This window comes from Heterodontus francisci, chromosome 26, assembly GCF_036365525.1.
Source record: "Heterodontus francisci isolate sHetFra1 chromosome 26, sHetFra1.hap1, whole genome shotgun sequence".
NCBI classification, from domain to species: domain Eukaryota; kingdom Metazoa; phylum Chordata; class Chondrichthyes; order Heterodontiformes; family Heterodontidae; genus Heterodontus; species Heterodontus francisci.
Window position 1 is genome coordinate 38,028,566 of NC_090396.1, and position 26,288 is coordinate 38,054,853.

Genomic DNA, 26,288 nt, shown 5'->3' on the forward strand with positions numbered 1-26,288 from the left:
CATTCTGCGTTTCCCCCTGCAAGCAGGCTTCAATCCATAGAATAAGTTGATACACGACTCAGTCAATCCTGCCGCTGAAATCACCCAAACAATGAGAATTGATTTCCTTTTGTGCATCTGCTCTTGGTAGAATCTGAATAAACTGTACAGATACATGTACTCAATGCATGAACTCAATCAAATACCACAACACCATTTAATAAGATGAGCTAAGTCTCTTTATTCAGTTCTCCACCTAACATATCTGTTGGATCCCCTACAACCAAATCTTTTCACATGGTCTTATTGTCAGATTAAGTCTAGCGGTTTAAACAAGGGATAAGTCATTCGGCACAAATTTCTCAAAGTGCACCTCCCGGGACTAGTAATTCAGCTTCAGCTTGTCACCTCATATTTCCGCTTGTCTTAGTAGCAGACTAGCTTCTCAATCAGGTGCTTGTGTGTTCAAACCCTGTCAAGGATTGCAGAGTATAATGTAGGCTGACATTTTGTGCAGTAGTAAGGAAGTGTTGTCTTGTCGGAGGTGTTGCTTTTCAGATGAGACATTAAACCATCTGTCTACTCAACTGGATGTCCCATGAAGTTATTTGAAAAGGAGTGGTGAGTTTGATTTAGTCACTGAGTTTTAGCTCAGTGTTGTGGCCCTTGAAGATATCATGGGTATGGTAAAAATATCATAGAATGATACAACACAGAAGAAGGCCATTTGGCCCAGCATGCTTGTGTCGGCACTTTGGTAGAGTTATCCTATTAATCCTATTCCACTGCTCTTTCCCCATAGCTCTGTACTGTTTTCCTTTCAAGTATTTATCCAATCAGCTTTCGTGTGTTACTATTGAATTTGTTTCCGCCACCTTTTCAGGCAGTAAATTCCAGATCACAACAACTCGCTGTCTAAAATAATATTTCCTCAAGTTAAATCTGATTCTTTTGCCAATCATCTTAAGTCTGTGCTTTCTGGTTACCGGCCATTTTGCCACTGGAAACCATTTCTCTTTATTTAATCTATCAAAACCATTTATGATTTTGAACACATTGTTGCCCTACTCCAGGTCCTGTGCACATAACCAGTGCATTACTGAGCAAGTGTTGTCTTCCGAAGACATGTTAGACTGAAGCAAAAGCAAAATACTGCGGATGTTGGAACTCTGAAATTAAAACAGAAAATGCTGGAAATGCTCAGCAGGTCAGGCAGCATCTGTGGAGAAGGAGAAACAGAGTTAATTGGTGAAATTTTTCCAGGTCAGAGGAGGTGGGTTTGGGTGCATGCAGGGAGTTAAATTTCCTAAAAGTGACATCCGGTCAGTATCCTGACATCATCCAGGTTTCACCCGGGCAGGATTGAAAGCAAGTGCAGAATCCCCATGTAGCTGTCGGGTAAGTAATTAAAAAATATCAAATAACTAATTAATGATTGTTTTAACTGTTAATTCTGGATTTAACTGCCAGCCCACTTATTTCATGACCTGTCAGCAACTCGCCAGTGTTACCGAGGTGAGTGCACAGCAGCAAGTGCTTCTTCAGTGAAACTGACAGACTTGGAAGCCATTGATCAGTGAAATTGAAGAACTGAAGACCCGCAGCCATGGCCAGGTGAGAGGCTGCTGGTGATAGCACTTCTTCTCTCAGAAAGTGCTGTCACTGGTTGACAGGTTATCGTCAACTTCATGGAAGGCACTTCTCTTGTCTAAAACTTCATTCACCTTCAGCTGCACTTCTCTGCTCCCAACCTTCACCATGTTATGGGAGCAGCTTAAGGAACTCCACCTTGTACCTCTGCTGAAGGTCAAGAGGAGAAGCCACACTACCACCAACAGCACCAGCAGCTGCAGGAACAACACCAGCAGCATCACTAGCTGCCTTCTCCTCAGCAGCATGTCCCTCCACAGGGCAGAAGGGATGAACATTGATCCAGCTGGAAGGAGGCGAGACACCCAACAGATGGTTTACAGGCAGAGGATCAGCTCTCTCGACATGTCTGAGCACCACTTGTGAGCAGCCTGCAGGGTACCTTCTGGGTTGCTGAGTGGCTGCATGCCTGCACAGCTTACAGGGAATATGGGATGCAACTACCCAGACTCAATTGTGGACTTCCACAAACTAAATACATCCTACCAGCCTGAGATAGATTTGAAGCTAGAACATAAAGGTGAAAGGGCAGCATTCGTCACTTGTTTCAAATGGTTTGATAATTTAGTGTATCTGTTACTCCTGATAAAACTGAATTAGTTAACAGGATGATCTTTTTTCCAGAGAATTCTCTTTGATCTCTTGAGGAATTGGTAATATCTTGTACATAAGACAAATATATTTTCATAACAGTAAAAAGCAGATTAATGTGTTTGATAGTAGTGTTCGTTTATTTTTCTGTACAAGTATGTGGGCGTATACACTTTGAACTTTACATTTTCCAGTTTTTCCATTAATAATTCTTGGTAAACACTGCACTTTCAATTCTGAACAACACTGCAAGATCTCCATAACTGATGAAACTTGAGTACCACTTTTATATACATGGACCAAACTGAGCCCATGTTTTACATCCACTGTCATTTTCTGCTCTCAGGTAGTATATGTTCTGGCATAGGCCATACAAGTTCTGTAAAAGAACATATTTATATTACAAAACAACCACAATGTATCATATACATGTATTATACAGCTAATGTAAAAAATTCTATCCTGCCTCTTCCTACTTGATGCTAAATGAATTTGATATGCCAAGCACTACACATAGTGTATAACAAAAGCTAACACTGCAAGCAGTTTAAAAGATTTCCTACAGCTGGAGAATTGGATAGATTGGGCTGCCTCGATGCCTGTGTGGAGGTGGGGTTTGGTTCTTCCAGCTTTTCCTCTTTTCCTTAAAGAACATTTCCCACTAGCTCCTCGAAATGTAACCGCGTTGATAATGGCCTTCCAGGAGCCAACAGTCCTGCAGCCAAGACCACATAAATTTAAAGTCATGGCAACTAACCCCCACCAACCTCAATCCCCATTTCTAAATATGATTGTAGTATTCTACTACAGACTTTCCAAGGCTTGGTATAGGGGGAGGGAGAGAAACAAAATCAGTGCCATGTGGCTGCATGCCACGTTCAAGTTGGAAAGAGAAATCTGGAGGTGAATCAGCCTCAACTACTGTTGATTGCGACTTACAAGGCTGCATTGAAAGAAGGTTGGAAGCAGATGGTGTGCCTGCCTGGTTCGCTGAGGAAATAACTCCAATGCAGCAAATAATGTATTTAATGCATTTTAAGGCATTTTAAAGCAACACCATATTCACTTCATGAGTGCTGTGTTTTATAACATCTATTATTTGCAGTGAGGTTCTTAAAATAAAATCTTGTAGCATAATTTCTATAGTTTACAATTATTTTTATGAATTAAATGACCAGATCTTACCATAATAATTATTTCAATAGTACTTCAATAGCCTCGCAGTGGGTCCCAACCATCAAAGCACAAAGGAGAACTGATTTTAGAACCCTTTAAAATGGCCCAGTTTTGCTGACATAAACACTGTCAGGTTCTAATCCAGTTTTAACAAGTAAAACTGCTTAATTTTTTTTAATGTATTAATACAATTAGATAAAAACTAGTTTTATAAAAGGAAGCTACTCTTTTTATTGGCTGCTACAGAAAAATGTCTCAGAAACAGTCCCTTTTAACAGAGTGAAATAAATTCTAGAAAAATATGGTGCAGCTGAAATGAATGGAATAAGTAATCACAATCAATAAATGTTGTCAGCTGTGTCTCACAATAAGGTCTCAACTCTGTAAGAAAACAGCCATTTGAAAAGCTAATTCTGAAAGGACACCCCTAGGCAGTGAATAAAGAATACTCTTTTCTAGTCTGTAATCACTAGCATTCAATGAGTCCTCACATCATTATAGCTAAACATTGGAATTCTTGTATTGTAATGCTCTAAATGAGGGCCTCTGGCTTGTGGCAGCTGCCTGGTAAGTCGACAACTGTGAATCTTCTATTAAACCTTTAAAGCAAATCACTATTATCCCTGTTTTGTTGCTGCCTTCCATTTGCTCTGTCCCCTTCCTGCTGGGACAGTCTGGGCTGTTGATTATACCTTGGCTACCATCAATACTGTTGTCTTTCTGCAGATGGAGGCACACCAGCTGCAAGTATTGGGGCTTTTTGCCCATTTTTTTCCCCCTTCCCAAATTGTACGGTATTCCATCATTTTGAGATTTTTGTTGCAGAACTAACAAAACATTTAACAGAGTAGCTAAGGTCAACTTGCAGCCTTGAAAGTTACTTAAACTTGGTGTATGATCGTGGAAATCTAATGCTTTACTACCAGAATACACAAACCATGTTTAGTTTAGATTGGATATAATCCTCTGAATAAATCAAAACTGCTTAATCCATGGCTTTTTCCTGCCTGGTATTTTTGTTAAACCTCAGTATTCCCAGTAACAGACTAAGTTATTTCAAATGGCAAAAAAAATGGCCTTCATGAATTGTTTGAATATCTAGAAAGCATATAGCATCAAGCCACTTAGTTACATGGTATTATATGCTTATTGGGATTTAGAGGAAGCAATAAATATGAATAAGCATCAACGCTGTGTTGGCACACTGAAATAGTCAGCCTAGTCAAAGTTATCTACTTAATGCTGCGCTCACAGTGTTACTCAAAGGTAAAGACTAACATGCAGTTAATTTGTAACATGTTTCATGCAAATTAATGTATGATCGTTTTAATGAAGTAAGCAAATTAAAGAACTAGTAATTTTAAACCATGCCGATGGGAAGTGCGCATGGTAGTGATGTATGACTACACCATACCTTCTGTCAGAAAACACTCTAAACAGTTGTTATGTTGGTGCTTCCAAAAACATGCCCTTTAACCAATATAAAGAAAGCAAGCATGTAATAAAAGAAAAACACAAAGAGTGCAACAGTAAGTATTTTAGATTGGTTATCAATGTGTAGGTTGAGCTGTGAAATTCAATGCTAGTTGCAGGACAAGTTTTTATTTATTAATAAAAATAGAATGGTCTTCCTGCTACTGATTAATAATCAACAGTTAGCACTTTTCCACAAAAGTGTGGTGGGCAACAAGTAAAAACTTAGAAAGGGGGAAAGGTAGAAGAGAGGACAAAAGCATGGTTGAAGATAATTGTCCTTAGGCTTATGAAAGCAGGGAGGGATGTTACAAAGTGGAAAAGTTGAGGGAGGGAGTTCTGGAGGATGGAGGCTTAATGGCTGAAGGAACGGCCACCAATGAAGGACCGGGCAATGAGAAGTAAGAGAAGTGCACTCAGGAATATGTGGCTGGAGGAGATTGCAAGGTTAGGGAGGGTAAAAGTCATGGGGAAGATTTGAAGGTGAGGAGGCCATGGAGATGATTTGAAGATAAATGCAAACACCTAAAATTGTCATAAATTCAGGGAAATGTGATTTACACATTTCAATGCTTCCTAGTTCTCTGGGTCACATGCCCCATCTTTTTGCCCTCATGCTCCGAATATGTCAAAGGGTTCTTATCAGTTCAGGGGCTCAATACTAGACACTGCTGACAATCACCTGCCAGACAACTTCACTTGGCAGCAGATGATCCAGTTACTAGTTGACAGTCTACCTAAAATTCAGTGAAGATTACCATAAAAACTGGGTATTCTGTGGCAAGTGGTTCACTTCCTGACTCTCAAGCCTCTCCACAAGGCACAAGTGAGGAGTGTGATAGAATACTTTCGACTTGCCTGGATGAGTGCAGCTGCAACAACACTTAAGAAGCTTCACACCATCCAGGACAAAGCAGCCCGCTTGATCGGCAGCCCATTCATCACCTTAAATATCCACTCCCTCCATCACCAGTGCACTGTGGCTGCAGTGTGCACTAGCTACAGGATGTGCTTCAGCAACTTGAGACTTTTTCAACAGCACCTCTCAACCCTGCAACATCTACCACCTTGCAGGATTGGGACTGGGTGCACCGTCACCACCAAGTTCTCTCCAAGCCACATGACATTCTGACTTGGACATATATCACTGTTCCTTCATTGTTGCTGGGTCAAAATCCTAGAACTTCCTATCTAACAACATTGTGGGAGTATCTTCACCATAGGCACTGCAGTGGTTCAAGAAGGCGGCTCACTGCCACCTTCTCAAAGGCAACTAGGTGTGGGTAATAAATACTGGCCTTGTTAGCGATGCCCATATTTCAAGAACAAATCATTTTTTAAAAACCAGCTGCTGGAGAGAATGTACAAAAGCATCTGATCAAACCCTGTTAATAGAAGGATTAATGTGATACTGATCCTTGTAAGATAACTACGTAGCATTTTAATCCTGACCCTAAGGCAGATTCTGCATAGAAGATAATTTTTCTTCATTTAAATTTCTGACATACTGCATTAACTTGTGTGCTTCTCTTTGTTGTTCATTTAAGGCATTATCATAACCTACCTGAATCTATAATTATTTTTAATGGAGCATTGTAAATATCCAAGAATTGGGCAGGAGTTAAAAGTTCATTAGATTTCAGGAGACGTCGAATCAGATCCTGTGGAACTATCAGTTCTGGCACATTGTCTAGCACAGAATCAGGTGGATTGTTGGGAGATTCCTATGGAAAGGGAAACAGAATGTAAAAAGGAGGAAAACTATGCCATCTAGTTCAGAGTAAGTAAGCACTTGCAATGTAGCAAACAAAGATACTAAAGGGCTGGATTTTGTTCCCAGCCCACGTCGGGTTTCATGCTGGCCACTGCCGCTCCAATTCACTGGCACCCCACCCCGCCCCGCCATAGAACCCGACTTTGGGATTGCCAGGCTTAATCTTCCTGACGGCGGGGAAGGTCTGTGGTGACCCCTCTGCCGCTCTGCAATGGGACCGAGTTAACAATGTAAATGACATATTTGCATGAATTAAAATGCGACCGCAGCGATTTTACCTTCAGTTCCCGATCTTCAGCGTGACTTGCGGCACTCATATGTCTTCACTTTCCCGTTCAGGGAAAACTGGTGGGGAAGGGGTAAACTCTGCACTCTGATGTGTATGGGAGAGGCTAAGGAGTGAACTCTGCACTCTGATGGGTGAGGTGGGGGGAAGGGGGTGAACTCTGCACTCTGATGGGTGGGGTGGGGGGAAGGGGGTGAGCTCTGCACTCCATTGGGTATTGACTGGGGAGGGGAGGGAGGTAGGGATGAACTGTGTGCTCTGGTGTGCTTTTTATAAGGCTGCTCCTTCGACAGGTGACGCCATGAACAGTGTCACCGAGGTCACCCCTGCCACGTGATTGTAAAGTGACCACCCGCTGCACAATCGCGACGACGCAGGTCCCATGGGGACGTCTGCGCCTACTGCTCCAGCTGGTGGGACTACAAAATCCAGTATGAAGACAATCTAGATAAATCCTTTATATTTTGAGCTGTTTATTGATACTAATACTGTGCCACTCAATATGCTCATTCGATATAAAAAGATTTTTTTTTAGAGAATTGTTTTTTGCTCAAACAAGAAATTGTACAAGAAACATTCTGAAAAAGTTTGCGTACACTATGGGATTAAAAATCAAACCAAATAAAGCTGAGCTGATTCCTTGTCAAATCTACAATATCCTTTCTTTCTTTTCCCTTCTCTCCTCTCCCAACTTCTAGAAAATTGAAAATACATGTCCTCTTCAGACACCTATAACACAATCTGAAATGAATCTGGTTCAGTTCAGCTTCACACGGATAAAATCCACAGAAGCCATGAAGTTGAATGTTACTGGAATACATATCTATTTGGTTTGAGTGCAGACTTGTTTAGGCCTAACATGCTATTGCACGACGATTGATTAAGTTGCAACAAACCTATTGATATCTATATTCTTATTTAGAGTGATATAATCTTTAAATTTAATATTACTTCATATTTGCATGCTTTTTAAATATACTCTAGATTCACAGATTTTCAATGAAACTAATGATCAGTGCTTTTTTAAAGTATGTCTCAGAACTCCTTTTGTACAAGTTTTTTCATTCTAAAATTAAATTTAATACAATTTGTTTGAGTCTGAGTTCTTGATACCACTAAAAAGGAGTCACTTTTTAACCTCATTTACATTTCACAACCAAAGGTTGAAGTGTAATATATTATTACATAATATAGATCATTATGTTCTGGGATTATTGTGTTCTGTGTAGCTGATGTAGATATAGCTGTGTGCCCAAGCTGGTTTGAACCAATACTATGATCAATATTTTGGATGGTGTAATTAGTTCCAAAAAAAAGCTTTGCCGAAATAAGAGGGCACTAAACAGTTTATATTCACTTAGTGCGTGAGCTGCTAATAAGAGATATCAGACAACAATAACTCGCATTTATATGACATCTTTTAACTTAGAAAAACGTCTGAAGGTGCTTTACAGAGGTAGAAAAATAACTTGCACCATGATGTACTAGCAAACAAAAGCTTAGTGTGTTTTGTCTGCAATTCTCTCTATTATCTTGTGCGAGGCATTACCCCATTTAAAATAAATGGATTAATGCCACTGCTAAAATAATGGACTAAGTAATTCCAACAAAACATGTTAGTTAATAATCAGTAGTTTGTATTTCAGTGCATCGTCTCAGAGCTATCACTACAGAGCAGACCCAATATTTGTCTAAATCCAATCTTTGCTCCCTAATATAAGCTCATTAGGGGTAAATCTTCACTTTGTGCGATAATGGAAAATGGATGATAGCAAGCTGGCAATCTGTTTTACATCTCTTCTGGTTTTACTTTCATTGATTTCAGCTCAATTGCCTGTCTCACCAAGCATTTCTTAGTTTATCTTTAAAAAGGTTGGGAAAAGGCATGTCAGGGCAGATGAAAAAAATTCAATTCAGAGCACAACAGGGCCCGACTGTCACTCCTCTGAATTATGCTATTGTATAATTAGATATTGAGTAGTGCAGGTACACAATGTAAGATGTTCTCATCACTTACCTGAGTGACCACTATTGCTGTACCTGACAGAGAATATTACCAGCAGAACTGAAAGTTGTAATGATTTTTGCCCTCCCCAAAATAAAATTTCATTTATTTTGCATTCAACTTGAAAATAGCAGAAATACATTAATTATAATCTTGTTACTAATTTGTGAAGACTACAGAGCAGTAGCTTTCACTGGGGATGTTTTTGTAGTTTCATTTTTAGATGCTGTGTGTTGATCTCTCAAGTTGACTTTCAAAAGTTAACTTTAAAAAGTTAAGGAAGTTTATAAAAGTTGGCTACTGCTGTGTTGACTAACAGTTTGCATTAAATCAAAACTATTCGTGCTTACTGCATTTGATCCATTAAATGCTCATAAATCTAAAATAAGGATTAATTATTTGCACTTCACCTCATGGTTATCAAAAACAGCAGCAGCATCATTCCTACTCGGATGCTGCAATGCAACTGGATAAAACATTGCAATATGAAATAGTTTAATTACACTTGGATTTCACCTGTGTCAGATTTTTTATTTCTACATTTCCTTTGAGTGTTGAAAGAACAATATTAAATGCTTTCTTTAAAAATGCCCCATATGTAGGCAAAGTTATTTTAAAAAAATGAAGGTGTTTATGTACCCTAATTTTTATGTAACCAGTATTACAACTGACTGCTCAAGACAAAGACCCCAATCAAAATATGATTCTGATTGCGGTGGGAGAAACGCACTGTCGATTCAGTCCCATCCCTCCACAGATCACCTAACATATTGCTTTAAACTTTCCAAATTAAAGAAAACCACAGACAAATTGATTCATCTATTAACCCCCGAATGAGGCAAACCAAATCAGGTGTCTTTAGATCAACAAATTAACTGTTTATTAGAAAAACTAAACTCTTAAACATTACTAAGATATAAACAACATTTTAAAAAAAACAAAGTCCTTTCAGATTTACACTCCTGTTGAAGTGGAATCTTCCAATGTAGAACAGTCCAAGGTTGCTTGAAGTCCTCGCAGCCGTCCGATGGAAATAAAAAAAACAAAGTCCTTTCAGATTTACACTCCTGTTGAAGTGGAATCTTCCAATGTAGAACAGTCCAAGGTTGCTTGAAGTCCTCGCAGCCGTCCGATGGAAATTGTCCAACATCCAAAGCTTCAACTCCTCATCCATCCAGTGATAACCACCGTAGATCAACCACTTGAAAACACTTTTCAATGAATCAATTTGGCTTTAGAATTTTTGAGGGATAAAAGATTATCAGAGTATAATTTCCTGTCCTTCAGTTTAAATTATCAGAGATCTCTATTCTGTTCATGCTTGTCCAGCTGTCTTTCAGTCAGGACAGTCTGTCTCCACTATAAACTAGTTCAAAATTTAATTGCAACATTGTATCTCGATCCTTGGTCTCTGAGTGGCTGTATCCAAGGCAATCAAGATTCATTCTTTGAAACTGGTTGGTTCCCTCTCTGTAGGGTTCTATCCAACGGCAACCAGAATGCACCTTCTCTGACTCCTGCTAACCTCTGAGTCTGGCTTGTTCTTAAAGCAGTACTGATCCTTTGCTGTCTTAAAGACACTAATATACTTCATCCCCTGGTTTTATGGTAGGTTGTGGTTTTCCTGCAATTTGACAGGTATGGCATGTCCTACAAAATTGTCTCACATCCTTTTAAGACCTGACCAGTAATAATGTTGGCTTATACGTGATTTGGTCTTCCAATTTCTCCTATGTCCTGCAAAAGGATTGTCGTATGCTAACCTGTAATAATCCTTGGCAATATTTAGGTGGTACCACTATCTGTTCAACTGTCCAGTTGTCTTCGGCAGGTCTAAGAGGTGGTCTCCATTTCCTCGTCAAAACCCCTTTGCCATAGTTCCCTTCCAGAACTCCTTTCGCCTCAGCTTCTGACAGAGCCGTCTGTGCTATTTGGCATATCTCTGGATCAGCTTGTTGTGCTGCATTGATAGACGATCTGTTAAACATCTCATTTGGATTATCTAAATCCCCAAATAAGGTTTCAGATACTTGGCTATCTATTTGTTGTGTCACTTTTACCTCTGACAATGGATCCTGTTTAGCCATTGCTCAGGTGACTACACATGCAGGAAATATTCCTGGAACTTGTTCCTGCAATTGCTCTGTTTCCTTAATTTCACTCTGTTCCTCTGTAACAATAGGAGAAACTGATACTTTTGATCCAGCCAAATCATTTCCTAAGAGTAGATCAATTCCCTTTCCTGGTAAACTGTGGACAACACCTACAGTTATTCTAGATTTTAAGTCACTCTCTGGGCCAACTTTATACAAAGGTATGGGTATATACTCCCCGCCGATTTCATTAACTGAAACATCAGCATTCAAGGCGCTCCCTGGTGGTAACCTCAGATCTTTCTCTAGCAAGAGTGTTTGGGTTGCTCCTGTGTCCCTGAGTATAATTGGTTTTCCTGCCTCACTTACAGGATATGGAGTTACTCTCCCCTTTGACAAAAATTCATTATAACTCTCAGATATTATATTCTTAACCAACACACTCCTTTTAGTTTTTAAATCTGGTTTCACAGCTGTTGTTAAAGCTATAGTCTGGCCTGCTATACTCTCAGTCAGAGTCTTTTCCTCTGCACTAGCTTTGCATACCCTAACAAGTCCTATGGGTTTACGTTGCAATTTCCAGCACTCTGAATGTAGATGACCCGTTTTGTTGCATTGATAACACTTTGGCTTGTGAACCTCCCTTCTACCTTCAACACCTTCCTTTCTGACCTGAGGAGGTGATCCTGGGGCATTCACAGCTGCTCCATCTTGTCCTCGGCTACTTGATTTTCTTTCACTCTCCCACTTTCTTTCCTTCTCAGGTTTATGGGGGTGATGGACAAAATAGGTTGGCTTATTCACAAGCTCAAAATCATCAGCAATTTCCGTTGCTTGCCTAGCTTTTGAAACTTTCAGGTTATCTATATGAGTTCTCACTACTGAAGGAACGGAGTTTTTAAACTCTTCTAAGAGAATCAATTCTCGAAGGTTCTCATATGTGGTTTCTATCTTTAATGCCCTTATCCAACGGTCAAAAGTAATTTGCTTCACCCTCTCAAATTCTAAATATGTCTGCTCAGCCAATCTCCATAAGTTCCTAAACATCTGACGGTAAACTTCAAGGACTAACTCATACACAGTGAGAATAGCCTTTTTTGCCATCTCATAATCTGCAGAAGCCTCTTCAGAAAGCATGGCATAAGCTTCATGAGCTCTGCCTACCAGCCTGCCCTGCATAAGCAGTGTCCAGCTTTCTTCTGGCCATTTCTTCTGTTTGGCTATTTTTTCAAATATATGAAAAATGCCTCTACATCCCTTTCCTCAAACTTAGGAAGAGCCTGTATAAATTTAAACAACTTTTTGTTGAATCTTGAGCTAAATTCAGATTCTTTCTGACCTGAATTTTCCCTGGATTTAAGACTACCCCTTTCTCTTAGTTCCATCTCTTTTAACTTAAATTCCCTCTTTCTCCCTGTCTTCCAATTCAAGTTTTCTTATTGCTATTGCTGTTTCCTTTTTCTGTTGAAGCTCCAGTTTGTTCACTTCTAACTGAATCCTAGCCAATTCCACTGCATTACCCTCTGACTTATTACTTAATGGTTTCTTTTTCCTCTTTTTCCTCTTCTTCTAGATGTTCAGCTATTATGTCAATTAACTCTGCGTTTTTGGCACCTAATTTCAATTCCAACCCCAATTCCGCTGTCAATTCTCTTAATTTGTTCTTAGTTAAAGTTATGAAGTCACTCAGAGAAACAACCTGTTTTCAAAAAAAACTCTGCTACAACCACTAATGCCATTACAATAGACTGTATTTTTATATACAAGAGACCTGGTTCTTTTATTTCTTTGTAATTGGCATTAGATTTAGATCCCAACAATGGAGTTTCCAACTGCTATGATTCCAGACGCGAGACAAAGTAATATGATGCCAAACGCAAGACCTCAATTTCAAGATGTTATCCCAGAGACAAGTAATTAATATTATCCCAAATGCAAGCCTCCAATTGGTCTGATTCTGATCCCAGACACGAGCCACCGAATGAAATATGATTCAATCTCGATTGAGCCCCCAATTGTTGGGTTACGACCGACCGCTCAAGACAAAACCCCCAATCAAAATATACAATTCTGATTGCGGTGGGAGAAACGCATTGTCGATTCAGTTCTGTCCATCCACAGATCACCTAACATATCACTTTAAACTTTCCAAATTAAAGAAAACCACAGACAAATTGATTCATCTATTAACCCCCGAATGAGGCAAACCAAAGCAGGTGTCTTTAGATCAACATATTAACTGTTTATTAGAAAAACTAAACTCTTAAACACTACAAAGATATAAACAAGTTTTTTTAAAAATCCTTTCAGATTTACGCTCCTGTCGAAGTGGAATCTTCCAATGTGGAACAGTCCAAGGTTGCTTGAAGTCCTCGAAGCCGTCCAATGGGAATAAAAAAAATGTCCAACATCTTCAAGCTTCAACTCCTCGTCCATTCAATGATGACCACCGTAGATCAACCACTTGTAAACACTTACCAATTAATCAAGTGAGGTGGGGGTTGGGCAAGAGATAACAAAGGAGAAGGTGCAGATTGGACCAGGCCACATAGCTGACCAAAAGGTCACGGAGCAAAGGCAAACAATATGTTAATGGTGTTTTGAAAGACAAAGCATTAGTACAGATTAGGTGTGAATATACTGAATATAGAACATCAGCAAGTGCAAACCTGAAGAAAAACAACCTGAAAAAAACAGTGGGTAAGCAAACTGAACAAACTAAGATGAAATGAAATAAATGCAAAAAATGTAAAACATTTTTTGCATTTATTTCATTTCATCTTAGTTTGTTCAGTTTGCTTACCCACTGTTTTTTTCAGGTTGTTTTTCTTCAGGTTTGCACTTGCTGATGTTCTATATTCAGCATATTCACACCTAATCTGTACTAATGCTTTGTCTTTCAAAACACCATTAACATATTGTTTGCCTTTGCTCCGTGACCTTTTGGTCAGCTATGTGGCCTGGTCCAATCTGCACCTTCTCCTTTGTTATCTCTTGCCCAACCCCCACCTCACTTGTTTATAATCTGTGACTTTTCTAATATTTGTCAGTTCCGAAGAAGGGTCACTGACCCGAAACGTTAACTCTGCTTCTCTTTCCACAGATGCTGCCAGACCTGCTGAGTGAATCCAGCATTTCTTGTTTTTGTTTCAGATTTCCAGCATCCGCAGTATTTTGCTTTTATTATACCAATTAATCAATATGGCTTTAAAACTTTTGAGAGATAAAAGATTGTCACAGTCTAGCTTCCTTTCCTTCAGTTTAAACTATCAGAGATCTCTGTTCCATTCATGCTGGTCCAGCTGTCTGTCTGTTAGAACAGTCTGTCTCCACTATCAGCCAGTTCAAAATTTAATTGCAACATTGTATCTCGATCCTTACTCTCTGAGTGGCTGTATCCAAAGCAATCAGGATACATTCTTTGAAACTGGTTGGTTCCCTCTCTGTAGGGTTGTATCCAACGGCAACCAGAATGCACCTTCTCTATAGCTCCTGCTAACTTCTGAGGCAGGCTTGTTCTTAAAGCAGCACTGATCCTTTGCTGTCTTAAAGACACACCGCATACTTCAAACAAAAAAATAACAGGATCATAACACCAGACTTATGTAACTTGAGCTTTCCGAGTCCCTTTGTGTGAGTATTTTGGCTGCCGAGCCTGATCCAAGTTCATCACTCTATTTCCACTTTTGCTCTTTCTTTTTAACTTCTTTTCTCTTTATTCCTGCTGGATCTCCATTGTCATGTCTCCATTCACTTCTCCACTCTCAGGTATGCTGTCCTCCTAATTCCCCACTCCAACCTTTCAGTTCTCCTCAACCTTCCTACTCTCTTGCCACCACCTCAAGCTTGATTCCTTCTTAGATAAGCCGACAACTTTCCTTCTGTGTCTCTTCGGAATCCTCCAAAGGGTTTATAAAGGCGCTCGGCGCTAACTCATTATGAGCAACAACCCTCATCCCACTGTCTTAAAGACCTTCTCACCCAGTGTGTCTGCTGGGGGCTAATCTTGACAATCTCTTTCCTGTCCAAGTATCCCTCCCACTACTGATCATGTGGGCTCTGCCAGCGGATCTGCTCTCACCACCCCTCTACGAATCTCCCTTCTGAATGTCTGTTCACTTGTGATTAAGGCCCTTACCAACTATGAACTTATTGTGGATGATTACATTGACATCATGGCCTTAATGGTAACCTGGCACTTTTCCCCTTTAATGAAGCCTCTCCACCTGGCTGCATCTTCCACCAATGCCCTGCCACGACTGTCATGGTTGCAGTGTGGTGCTTGGCACCAGATCACACCTTGGCCTGAACTTCCCCACCCACCCTCCCCACCCCCCAATAGCCTCCACTGGCACATTCTCCTCTGAACATCTCACCTTGTTCCACCCCTCTCACCTATCCTTCAAAATTATTGTTCTCCACCACCCACCCCAGTACGATAAAAATTTCTCACTGAGATACCTTCACTACTTTCCTCCCTTAGCCTTTGCACCAAATGATTTGTTATCCTTGGTGATTTCATCCTCCATCTCAATTCATCATGTTCTCTCTACTCTGAGTTCACTGGCCTCTTATCCTCCCCAAATCTCTCCCTCCATGTAAACTCCCCAATCCATATTCACAGCCACTCTCTTGACTTTGCTATCTCGCATGGTCTTGCTAGTCCCATTGTATCAATCATGATAAGACCATCTCTGATCACTTCCTTCTATCAGTCTCCACCCACATCCACCTTCCACGCCCTAACTCTACCTCCTCTGTATCCAGCCCTGGAAAAAACTATTCCCCAATTCACTTTCAAGTGCACTTTCAAAACCCCAACTGCCTAGCCATTAGCTCTCCATTCACCATTCAGCATTTCTGCAACTATTAATTTGCTCCATCACACCCTCACTTCCACCTTTGATGCCTTAGTCCCCAATAAAATCATTATTCTCTCTCACCCTGGCCGTTCCTCCATTACAGCCCTCATCTCCACTCCCATAAGTGCAAGGGATGCAGCCTTGAAAGGATATAGCGAACGACTGATTTAACCATCCACCACCAGATCTGGCTGGACCACTTAAAACACTATCGGGTCCTGCTCTTGTCTGCTAAAACTGCTCATTATTCCAGGATCATCCTGGAATGGAAAGATAACCCCGGCTTCTTTTCTCTATTGCAGACCATCTTTTTAAACACCTCTCCCCTGTTCCCTCCACCCTCACCGCCAACAATAGGTGCAAGGAGCTCATGGACTTCTTTGTCACTAAAATCGAGATCATTTGATCACCCACTTCTGCCGTGTCCCTCCCTACTTACTTTAAAGCCCCAGCCCTGAACTCGCATCTTTCTCTAGTTCCCCTCCTATCTCCCCTTGTGCCCTCTCCAAGCTCATCTTGTCCATGAGACCCACCTCCTGCTCCCTCGATCCTATTCCCACTAAATTGCTGACCACCCAATGTCCTCTCCCAGTCCCCATGTTCGCCAATATTGTTAACGGTTCTCTCTCTTCAGGTGTTGTCCGTCTCTCCTTCAAATCTGCCGTTGTTATACCTCTCCTCAAGAAACAACCCTTGCAAATTATTGTCCCTTCTCCAACTTCCCTTTCCTGTTTATAGTCCTTGAATGTGTTGTTGCCTCCCAAATCCATTCCTATCTTTCCTGGAGCTCCATGTTTGAAACCCCCAATCAGGTTTCTGCCCCTGCTTTTATCCCACATGATGACTGTGACAAAAGTAAACTTTCCCTCCTTGTCCTTCTCAACCTGTCAGCAGCCTTTGCCACAGTTGACCACGCTATCTTTCTCTAACACATCTACACTGTCGTCCAGCTGGGTGGGACTGCTCTCACCTATTTCCGTTCTCATCTCTCTAATTGGAGCCAGAGTATCACTTGCAATAGCTTTCTTCCTGCTCCTGCGCTTTTACTTCTGTGTCCCCCTAAGATCTATCCTTGGCCCCCTCCTATTTCTCATCTAAATGCTGCCCCTCGGTGACATCATCCGAAAGCGCAGTGTTAGTTAACACATGCATGCTGTCAACACCCAGCTCTACCTCACCACCACCACCACTACCACCCTCTCAACTCCCCCCTTGTTGCTAAATTATCAGTCAGTTTATCTAACATCCATTCGTGGATGAGCAGATATATCCTTCAATTCAGTATTGGGAAGACTGAAGCCATTGTTTTTGGTCCCTGCTCCAAACTCCATTCCCTAGCTGCTAACTCCATCCCTCTCCCTGGCAACAGTCTGGAGTCTAAACCAGTCTGTTCACAACCTTGCTGTCATACTTGACCCCGAGATGAGATGCTGACCAGATATTCATGTCATCGCTAAGGCCACCTATTCCCACCTCCATAACATCACCCAACTTCACCCGGTCTCAACTCATCTGCTGCTGAAACCCTCGTTCATGCCTTTGTTACCTTTAGACTTGACTTTTCCAACACACTCTTGGCTGATCTCTAGACTGTTAACAGTTCTACCCTCTGCAAACTTGAGGTCATCCAAAACTCTGCTGCTTGTGTCTTAACCAAGTCCCATTCCCCTATTTCCACCCAACCCCACCCCCTCCCACCCCCCAAACCACTGTGCTCATTGACCTACAATGGCTCCTGGTCAAGCAACATCTTGATTTTAAAATTCTCATCCTTGTTTGCAAATCCTTAGATGGTCTCACCTCTCCCTATCTCAGTAATCGACCTCCAGCCCCACACCCTCTGAAATATCTGCATTCATCTAATTCAACCCTCTTGAGCAACTTGATCTTAATCACTGCATCACTGATGGTCATGCCTTCAGTTGCCTAGGCCCTAAGCTCTGGAATTCTTTACCTCAATTCTGCCTCTCTGCCTCAATTTCTTCCTTTAAGACACTCCTTAAAACCTACCTCTTTGACCAAGCTTTTGGTCATCTGACCTAATATCTCTTGATACAGCTGATGTCATTTTTTTAAAATGCTCCTGTGAAGCATCTTGGAATGTTTTGTTACATTAAAGACACTATACAAATATAAATTGTTGGTGTTTTTTTGTACAATGCCAAAGATTTTAGGTAATGAAGAAAGGGGAAGATGGATGTGTTATATCCATCGATTATCAATATTGGGATATTTATAGTTTGATTAATAAATTCTAGGGAAAAAATCTGGCACTTTTTAAAAATGGACTAGTACTGAATTTTCTTTGTCTCCAAGTCACACACATTTTCTTTTTACTTTTAAATCTTTTTTGTGGTAATTATCCAAAAGGTACTTCCTTACCTTTTGCTCTTTAAATTGCTATGTACCTCACCTTGGTTTTTAATGAGGAATCACAGGGGCCAATTTTAACCAAACGTGCCAGCCAGGCATTTGTTGAAGTCCCAACGTTGGGATCCGGGGGGTGGCAGGAAGATTGTACTGGCAATGGCTCGCCATAGAGTCTGCGCTGGGAGTGCCAGGCCCGATCTTCCCGATGGCGGTGAGGCTCGGTCGCCAGAATCTTGCCCAGGATCTTCTGAGCGGTGGCTGGCACTCACAGGCCTTCACTTTCCCATCCAGAGAAAGCTGGTGCCACCGAAGTGGGAAAGGAAGGGTACTTATGACTTTCATTGTAGTGGATTGGGGGTGGTGGTTATGGGCTCCAATGTAAATTACTGGTGTAGGGGCGGGGGTGGAAGGGGGTGACCTCTGCACTTTGATCAGTTTGGTGGGGGGAAAGGTCAAATCCTGAAGGTAAGTGTTTTGTTGGAGGGGAGTGGGGGGAGAGGGCAACTATTACATTTAATTGTTATTGGGCAGGGGGCGGGGAGGAAGGGGCAAAAGTATATATTGCGGTGCATTGTGGGGGAGGGATAGGTGGTCTAAGATTTAAATGAACCAGCAGGTCTGGCTGCCCTTTAAAAATGGCACCAGCGCATGTGCACAGGCAGCTGACGTTGTTGCCGGAATTGCAGAGCCCGCCCCCTCCACGTGATTGGGGGTGGGGTGGGGTGGGGGCAGCCCGACCGGCATATTATCTTGGGCCACCGCAAGTTTGATTGCAGTGGTGCGTGGCCCACGTGCAGGCTGCCATGTCTCGTGCCTGCCACCACTCCTGGCAGCGGGAGAAGAAAATTCAGTCCACCGAGTGGGAAAGCCACAAGAGGGCAAGTATTACCACTGAGCCAAGTTGGCACATAAATGACTAAATGAATAAATAAAACATTGATCATTACTATTGCAGGTAGTAAAATGAACTGTGGCATGAATTGTCAACTAATTTCTTTTCTTTTTTTAAAAAAAAAGGTAAATGGTGGAATAATGAAACAATATTGTGACCGACAGTCTATGCATACTGTTTTTAGGATAACGATAATCACATGCTAGGACCTTGCCTGGAGGAACAGTGATCCCACACTATCCTTGAGCCTCATGATAGCTGGTAATGGTGTAGGAATAGCAGAGACCTAGGAGTAAGTCAAATACCATGCCGTTCCTCTCGACAAAGAATGCTACGCAACAGAAGGAGGTTAAAGAAAGGAGGTAGAAAAACAGCTGTGGAACTTGTCTTTAAAAGTGAGCTGGGACTTGGTAAGAAATTAATTTGTTCGAGTGTCACTAGCTACCTTGTAAGCTTTTCGCATGTGCATTCCCAGCTTGAGAAGCGCAGTGAGGCATTCACTGATGATCTTCTCTATTGGTTCCCCCTGCAAAGTATCATCCAGTCGTTTTGTGGAGATATTCAGGATGTTATATTTCCAATGCTGGAACAGTCTGCTAGGAATGTTGTGAGACATCACCAGAATTTTGGACTCCAAAAGTAATGCTCTGAAACAAAGATCAACAGGAAATTCTGGAACTGTCAGCAATTATTCAACAGTTTTGAAATAGACAAGTATTAAAAAAAAACAAGGCCTTGGATTCCTACATGGGTTGTCCCTCCTCCTCTCCCACTCTCCTGCCGCAGCTTCAGAGAAACCCCTAGAGAAACAATATTTATGTGTTTACACTATTCCTCCAAGGGTTCCACCAGTTGCTTACCAAAGTAATGATGAGAGATTGGTACCAACCCCATGGAATGTGCAACAATGTTTATTTCATTAAATAGGTGGTAACAATCAGCACAGAAATGTTATAAACTGCAATCTGAGGAGTTCTCATTGGAGTGGGGTTTTTTTGCTTAATATTTTCATTGTTCGGAATGTGTGTACGCAGTCAGATTTGATTTTAGATCGACTATTGTATAATTCCTCAGCAATCTCCAGTGAAATTCATGTGGATGCAAATTCCAGCCATCTGCTCATTTATAAACTGCTCCATTTCTATGCAACATGTACAGCATAGCTGCCCAGGTATAATACTGATGGGAATACCACCATTAAACATAATGGATCTTTACTATGTGCATCCTTCTCATGGTGTTCTGAACTTTTCAGCAGAAGGAATTTTAACTCCTTTCTCGAATTATAATTAAAGATGTTCATCTTTCTCCCCCCCACCCCCCCCCCCCCCTCCCCTATTATTTAGAATCCAGAACTGAGGGCACCTGTAAAATTTACAGAAATCCATAGAAAATTATTTAGGATGTGATGTTGATGGCAATCTCACAAAAACTTCATTCATGCACAGTTAACATCCTTTGAACATTGCATCAATTATTTGCCCATAGACTCCCCTTTAGTGCCCAGTTCAGTGACAAAAATAAATCAAGGTAGTAATTTTTCCACACTTAATTTGCAGGTGCACATACACTCTTCCATTGGGATACAATAATGTAGGGTGTGAATTTCTGTGATGCTTCGCCTATTTATGGAGGTGAGAGTGACTGCCCTTGACATTAAGGCAGCATTTGACCGAGTATGGCATCAAGGAGTCTGAGCAAAACTGGAGTCAATGGGAATCAGGGGGAAACTTTCCGCTGGTTGGAGTCGTACCTAGCGCAAAGGAATATGGTTCTGTTGTTGGAGGTCATCGCCACTCCAGGACATCACTGCAGGAGTTCCTCAGGGTAGTGTCCTAGGCCCAACCATCTTCAGCTGCTTCATCAATGACCTTCCCTCCATCATAAGGTCAGAAGTGGGGATGTTCACTGATGATTGCACGATGTTCAGCACCATTTGCAACTCCTCAGATACTGAAGCAGTCCGTGTGGTAGAAATGCAGCAAGACCTGGACAATATCCAGGCTTGGCTGATAAGTGGCAAGTAACATTCGCGCCACGCAAATGCCAGGCAAAGACCATCTCCAGCAAGAGAGAATCTAACCATCTTCCCTTGACATTCAAATGCATTTTGATTGCTGAATCACCCACAATCAGCATCCTGGGCGTTACCATTGAACAGAAACTGAACTGGAATAGCCATATAAATACCGTGGCTACAAGAGCAGGTCAGAAGCTAGGAATCCTGCAGTGAGTAACTCACCTCCTGACTCCCTGTCTGCCATCTACAGGGCACAAATCAGCAATGTGATGGAATACTCTGCACTTGTCTGGATGGGTGCAGCTCCAACAACACTCAAGAAGCTCAACACCATCCAGGACAAAGCAGCCCACTTGATAGGCACCCCCTCCACAAACATTCACTCCCTCCACCACCGACACCCAGTGGCAGCAGTGTGTACCATCTACAAGATGCACTGCAGCAATGCACTAAAATTCCTTGGTCAGCACATTGCAAACCGTGACCTCAACCACCTAGAAGGACAAGGGCAGCAGATGCATAGGAACACCACCACCTGCAAGTTCCCCTTCAAGTCACACACCATTCTGACTTGGAACTGTATCGCCGTTCTTTCACTGGCGCTGGGTCAAAATCCTGAAACTCTCTTCCTAACAGCTCTGTGGGTGTACCCACCCCTCATGGACCGTAGCAGTTCACCACCACTTTCTTAAGGGCAATTAGGGATGCACAGTAAATGCTGAACCAGTCAGCGATGCCCATATCCCATGAACAAATAAAAAAAAATCTGCCATAACTTAGTTTATGCTTTTTTTTCTGGGGTTTCCAGGAATTTTCACCAATGTTATGGTGGACGAATAAAAAAATTCCTTGAAAATTCATGCCCCTGATATTTATTAACTGTCCAGGAATTTCTTTGGCGGAATCTCCTGATTGACTGACTGACTGACTGACTAACTGCCATAACTTGAGCAGGATATTTGTTGGGAAGCCCGGATTCATGTATAAGAGGGGTTTCTACCAAACCTATGTTTTTAGATTCCAACAGGGAATTCCCATGGGGATTTATTGAATCTGTCACCGTAACTTTGGCAGATCATTAGCCAAAATCTTATCAATGCAGGACATTCGCCAAAGTTACACTGGTCTGTCAGAAGAACCATCAAGGAAAATTCAACAGCCTATATGTGGTGCTTTGGATGGGTAGCCATTCCTGAGTGAAGGGGATGTTCCACTGGGAATTTGCCATATAGAATTTAGACTGGGGTGGGTCAATGCATCAGTTAATACGACAGTCTGGCCTAATTCCTATATGTTGAGTAATCCAGTTTATGTGCAGTATGATCACAAAACACTGACAAAATCTTTAATTTGCTGATCAAATTTCCAAAAGTTCAATGATCTGTTAATAAAAGACATCTTACACATAGATATTGCTTTGTTTATATTCTGATGTCATTTGATGCCTTTGGGAATGTTGGCAATGATTAGGATTTGTTGCAAATATTAAATTATCTTTTCTCTGCAAATTAAATTATTCCATGTAGACATGGTTGCTGTTAACGTAGCTCTAAATAGAACTATCTGCTTCAGCAGTTATGACCAGTGCTTTAATTGTACAGACACTATGAAGTACAATAGAACTAATTTGTTGAATGGATCTGGTCCTATGAAAACACTTTTTTAAAAAAATGATCTGCCCTCTTTGTTACCAACTTGCTCTTTCCTTTTACTGCCAGCTCTTTTTCTAGTTCTTTCCAGAGCTGACTTCTCTTAAATGAACCAAGATTACCAATGTTGTGCTGCACCACAGACTGCTTTCCTCACTGGCTATGTTCAAAGGATCTTATCCATTTGTAGAAAACACTACTTTCATCCCAAGTAGTTGGTGGTATTTGCTGCTGCCTTAGAATTCAGTTGTGATACATCCAACTGCAGAAGAAATATGAAGTTACATGATGAGATCTATACCTTGACATCCCTTCAGGCAACTAATGAAATGATCAAAGGACTTGCCTCTCAATTAATTTTTCAAAGATGCTGTGGAATCTTGTTTTCGCTTTTCTGAGTTACGTGGCGAAATTTTAAACTGATAGTCTCTGGCCAACAGTGGAAGCATTTGCATGTCAGGAACCCGTTGACAACTTAAGCGGGCTTTGCTGAGGCTCTTTAATGGAGCCACAGCATTGGAATCCCATTTCCAAGTTCCTTAAGGAATCAGGGACGGTGGGCGTAATCAGACATGGAGTTTTGAGGCTTCAGCTACCACAGGATTGGAGAGGGGACCTGGCAAGGCTGCTCCCTGGGGGTCTCACTCTTACCTGGTGGCCCTGCTGTGGAATCTGAGCAGCTGCAGTGAGCTGAGCACTCCCAAGGACAGGAGGAAGAAGACAATCTCTCCAACTTAGCAGATGTGGACAGCAGTACCTGAAGAGGTCATCCGCAGAAGTGTGGGCCCTCCAGCCTGTAGACAGTGCACCAAGAGGAAGCAGGACCTCCCGAGGGCATGACAACTGAGTGGTGTAACACTTTCAGGTGCCAAGCCCCACAGTTACAACCACATGAGGACGTGGTCTCCGGCTCCCCTCTGGCCCCTTTCCTGGTTTGGCCATAACAGGGTTTAACTTTTTAATAACTGTTTTTAGCTTCACCTCAGTGAGTCCTTGCTCACTGTTTTCTAATTGTAATTGTAAATGAACCAATCAGACAGGCTTCCTTAGGTTTAAACAGGAAAGATGTAAGTTTATTAACCTTAACACTCTAACCCAGTTAAAATTACTAAAAATACGTGAGGCTAGCATGCATATGAGAGAAATTCACACACAAATAGATACAGAGAAGGAGAAAGAAAGAAAGGGGGACAGTTTGGAGTAGTAGATGGAATTCAGTTACTGTCTTTAGTTTTGCTGTTAAGTCTTTGGTTGGAATTGTGGTCTTATTCTCGTTGGGGCCCAGTGAACACTTGCAAACTTGTTTTGCTGGCACCAGAAGGCTGAAAAAGTCTGCTTAAGCTGCTTCCATGGGTCCCTGGAACTTTGCTGGGGACAGAGAGAGACAGAGAGAGAGAGAGGGGTGCTTTCTTCTTGAAGTTCAATTGCAGTCTGCTCCAAACCTTTCTTTGAGGCACAATTCAATCAATTCCCAGGTTGGCCAGTAGGTTACTCATGTGACCAGCTCTTTGTTTGAAACAGCATCGCCTACGAGGGTTGTTGATTGTTCAAAGCTTACGAGACACACTGGGTGGGGTGGGGGGGGGGGAGTGTTGGCTCTTATACAGACAATGGCTCTCAATGTCTTTTGATCATCACTATTGACAACCCATTTCGCTAATTGAATCAGGGAGCACTCCTATTGTCTCTATGCAACTGTGTCTCAGAATGCAAATGTGCAGTCATGTTTCAACTGTTCAGGTCTGTGGTCTTTTTAAACAGGTCATGTTCAATGTCCAGTAAAAGTTCAAATAGTGTTCCATATAACGAAATTAATATGTTTCATTTGGCAGGTGTGGTTTCCGTCACACCCTGAGTTTCCCAGCATTCTCCTGCACAGCACTCCTTAGAACAACTCCCCTTGCAGCTCCACTCACTCCTCTCTCTCCAGACACCTCGCATTCCCATCTGGGCAGCCAAAACTCACACTCACCCTCAGCCTATTGCCCTCTCACACCATGCCTTACAGTCACCCTCCAGAAATGTTGTCCTTCCCTTAAATCCACATAAACCATACTAACACTCATAACTCTCTGCTTTCTCTCCTTGCTGAAGAAAAGAGCACACAACCTTGGAGAGGCACAGACACAAGTGGGGGTGGCCCTCCCGTGACAGGCACCTTGACAGCCACTGGCAATGTGTGCCCACCTGCCCCACTGGGAAGGAGGTCTTGTTCCAGGAGGCTGCCTTGAGAGCCTGAGCCTCCTGAGACACTAGTGCTCACACATGTCGAGAGAACTGATCCTGTGCTTGTAGATCCTGTGTTGGAGTCTCATCTCCTTGGAGCTGGATCTACATTCCTCGGCCCTGTGGAATAGCATGTGGCTGAGGAGAAGGCAGCTGGTGTTGCTCATGCTGGTGCTGTTGGCATTGCTGCTCCTCTTGCTCTTCAGAGGTGCAAGGTAGAGCTGCATAAGCTGCTCCCATATCACAGTGAAGACTGATAGCAGGGAAGTGCAGCTGTAGATGAGTGATGCAAGACAGGTGAAGTGACTGTCAACATCTTGGAAATCACCTGTCAAGCACTGAAAGTACTCTTTGAGCAGGAGTGTTGTGAGCAGCAGCCTATCACCTGACCATGGCTGGAGCACTTCAGTTTCACTGCTCAAAGGCTTCCCAGCCTATCAGTTTCACTGAAGAAGCAGTCCCTGCTGTGCACTCACCTCGTGATCCTGGCAAGTTGCTGACAGCTCGGGAAATAAGTCTGCTGGCTGCTAAAGCCAGAATCCTTGGTTAAAACAGAACTTGATGACCAATTTAAATATTTAAATACCTTACCTGACACCTGCGTGGGGGTTCCCGGAAATCTTCAAACATTCGCCGGGGGAAACCCGGAAGAGGGCAGGATGATGTCGGGATCCCAACTGGACATCATTTTTTTGGGTTTAACTCCCCACATATACCCAAACCCACCTCCCCTTGCCCGTACAAATTCCGCCTATGAAGACTAAATAACACAAATATATTTCTAGTATGATTTTCCATTGGTCAGTATTATCTCAATCTCTCAATATTAAATTGCACTCTTTTCATGAACCTAAACAGACATGCACACACTTTGAATTCTGACATTATCAACAACTTCTAAATATGGCTGTTATCTTGAACTATTTGAATATTGTTTCTCTTTCAAATAATTTAAACCAAGCTGGCTTGAAACTGCAATAGTCTTTCCCAGATTCTTAAAAAGGTACAGCACAAAGCGAAAGGGTGGGGGAGGGGGTAAGAGACTTGCAAAGACATGCAAAAGAAGAAATAGAATAATTTGTAAAGTGCTTGGGTGGATTTATAGGAGATGGTTAAATGGCAGAGATCATATTAATTAGCAATGAGACCAAAGGAGGCAGCATAATGAAAGATATTAAAGTCATTTTTGAGACACAGAACTATGTAAATGAGAAGATGGGGGATAAGCTAGGTGAAAGTGGA

General features: G+C 41.9%; 2 protein-coding genes across 7 annotated transcripts in view; one reads left to right on the top strand and one right to left on the bottom strand.

Moving 5' to 3' along the window:
* The window catches only part of arhgap44a (Rho GTPase activating protein 44a), a 479,646-nt gene that overhangs the window by 370,840 nt on the left and 82,518 nt on the right, over positions 1 to 26,288 (top strand). The gene's annotated exons all lie outside the window — the stretch shown is intronic.
* tex47 (testis expressed 47) overlaps positions 2,338 to 26,288 on the bottom strand; it is a 49,449-nt gene continuing 25,498 nt past the window's right edge. For 3 of the 5 annotated variants that reach the window (XM_068058036.1, XM_068058039.1, XM_068058035.1), the window contains exons 5-7: positions 19,597 to 19,798; positions 6,434 to 6,593; positions 2,338 to 2,599 (exon numbers count right to left, since the gene is read on the bottom strand). In XM_068058036.1, the coding sequence (XP_067914137.1) occupies positions 2,550 to 2,599; positions 6,434 to 6,593; positions 19,597 to 19,798 (412 nt within the window). In that variant the 3' untranslated portion in view covers positions 2,338 to 2,549. Of the gene's footprint in view, positions 2,600 to 4,810; positions 4,867 to 6,433; positions 6,594 to 19,596; positions 19,799 to 26,288 lie in introns of those variants that run through there. The other 2 variants (XM_068058038.1, XM_068058040.1) reach the window with 2 other exon arrangements.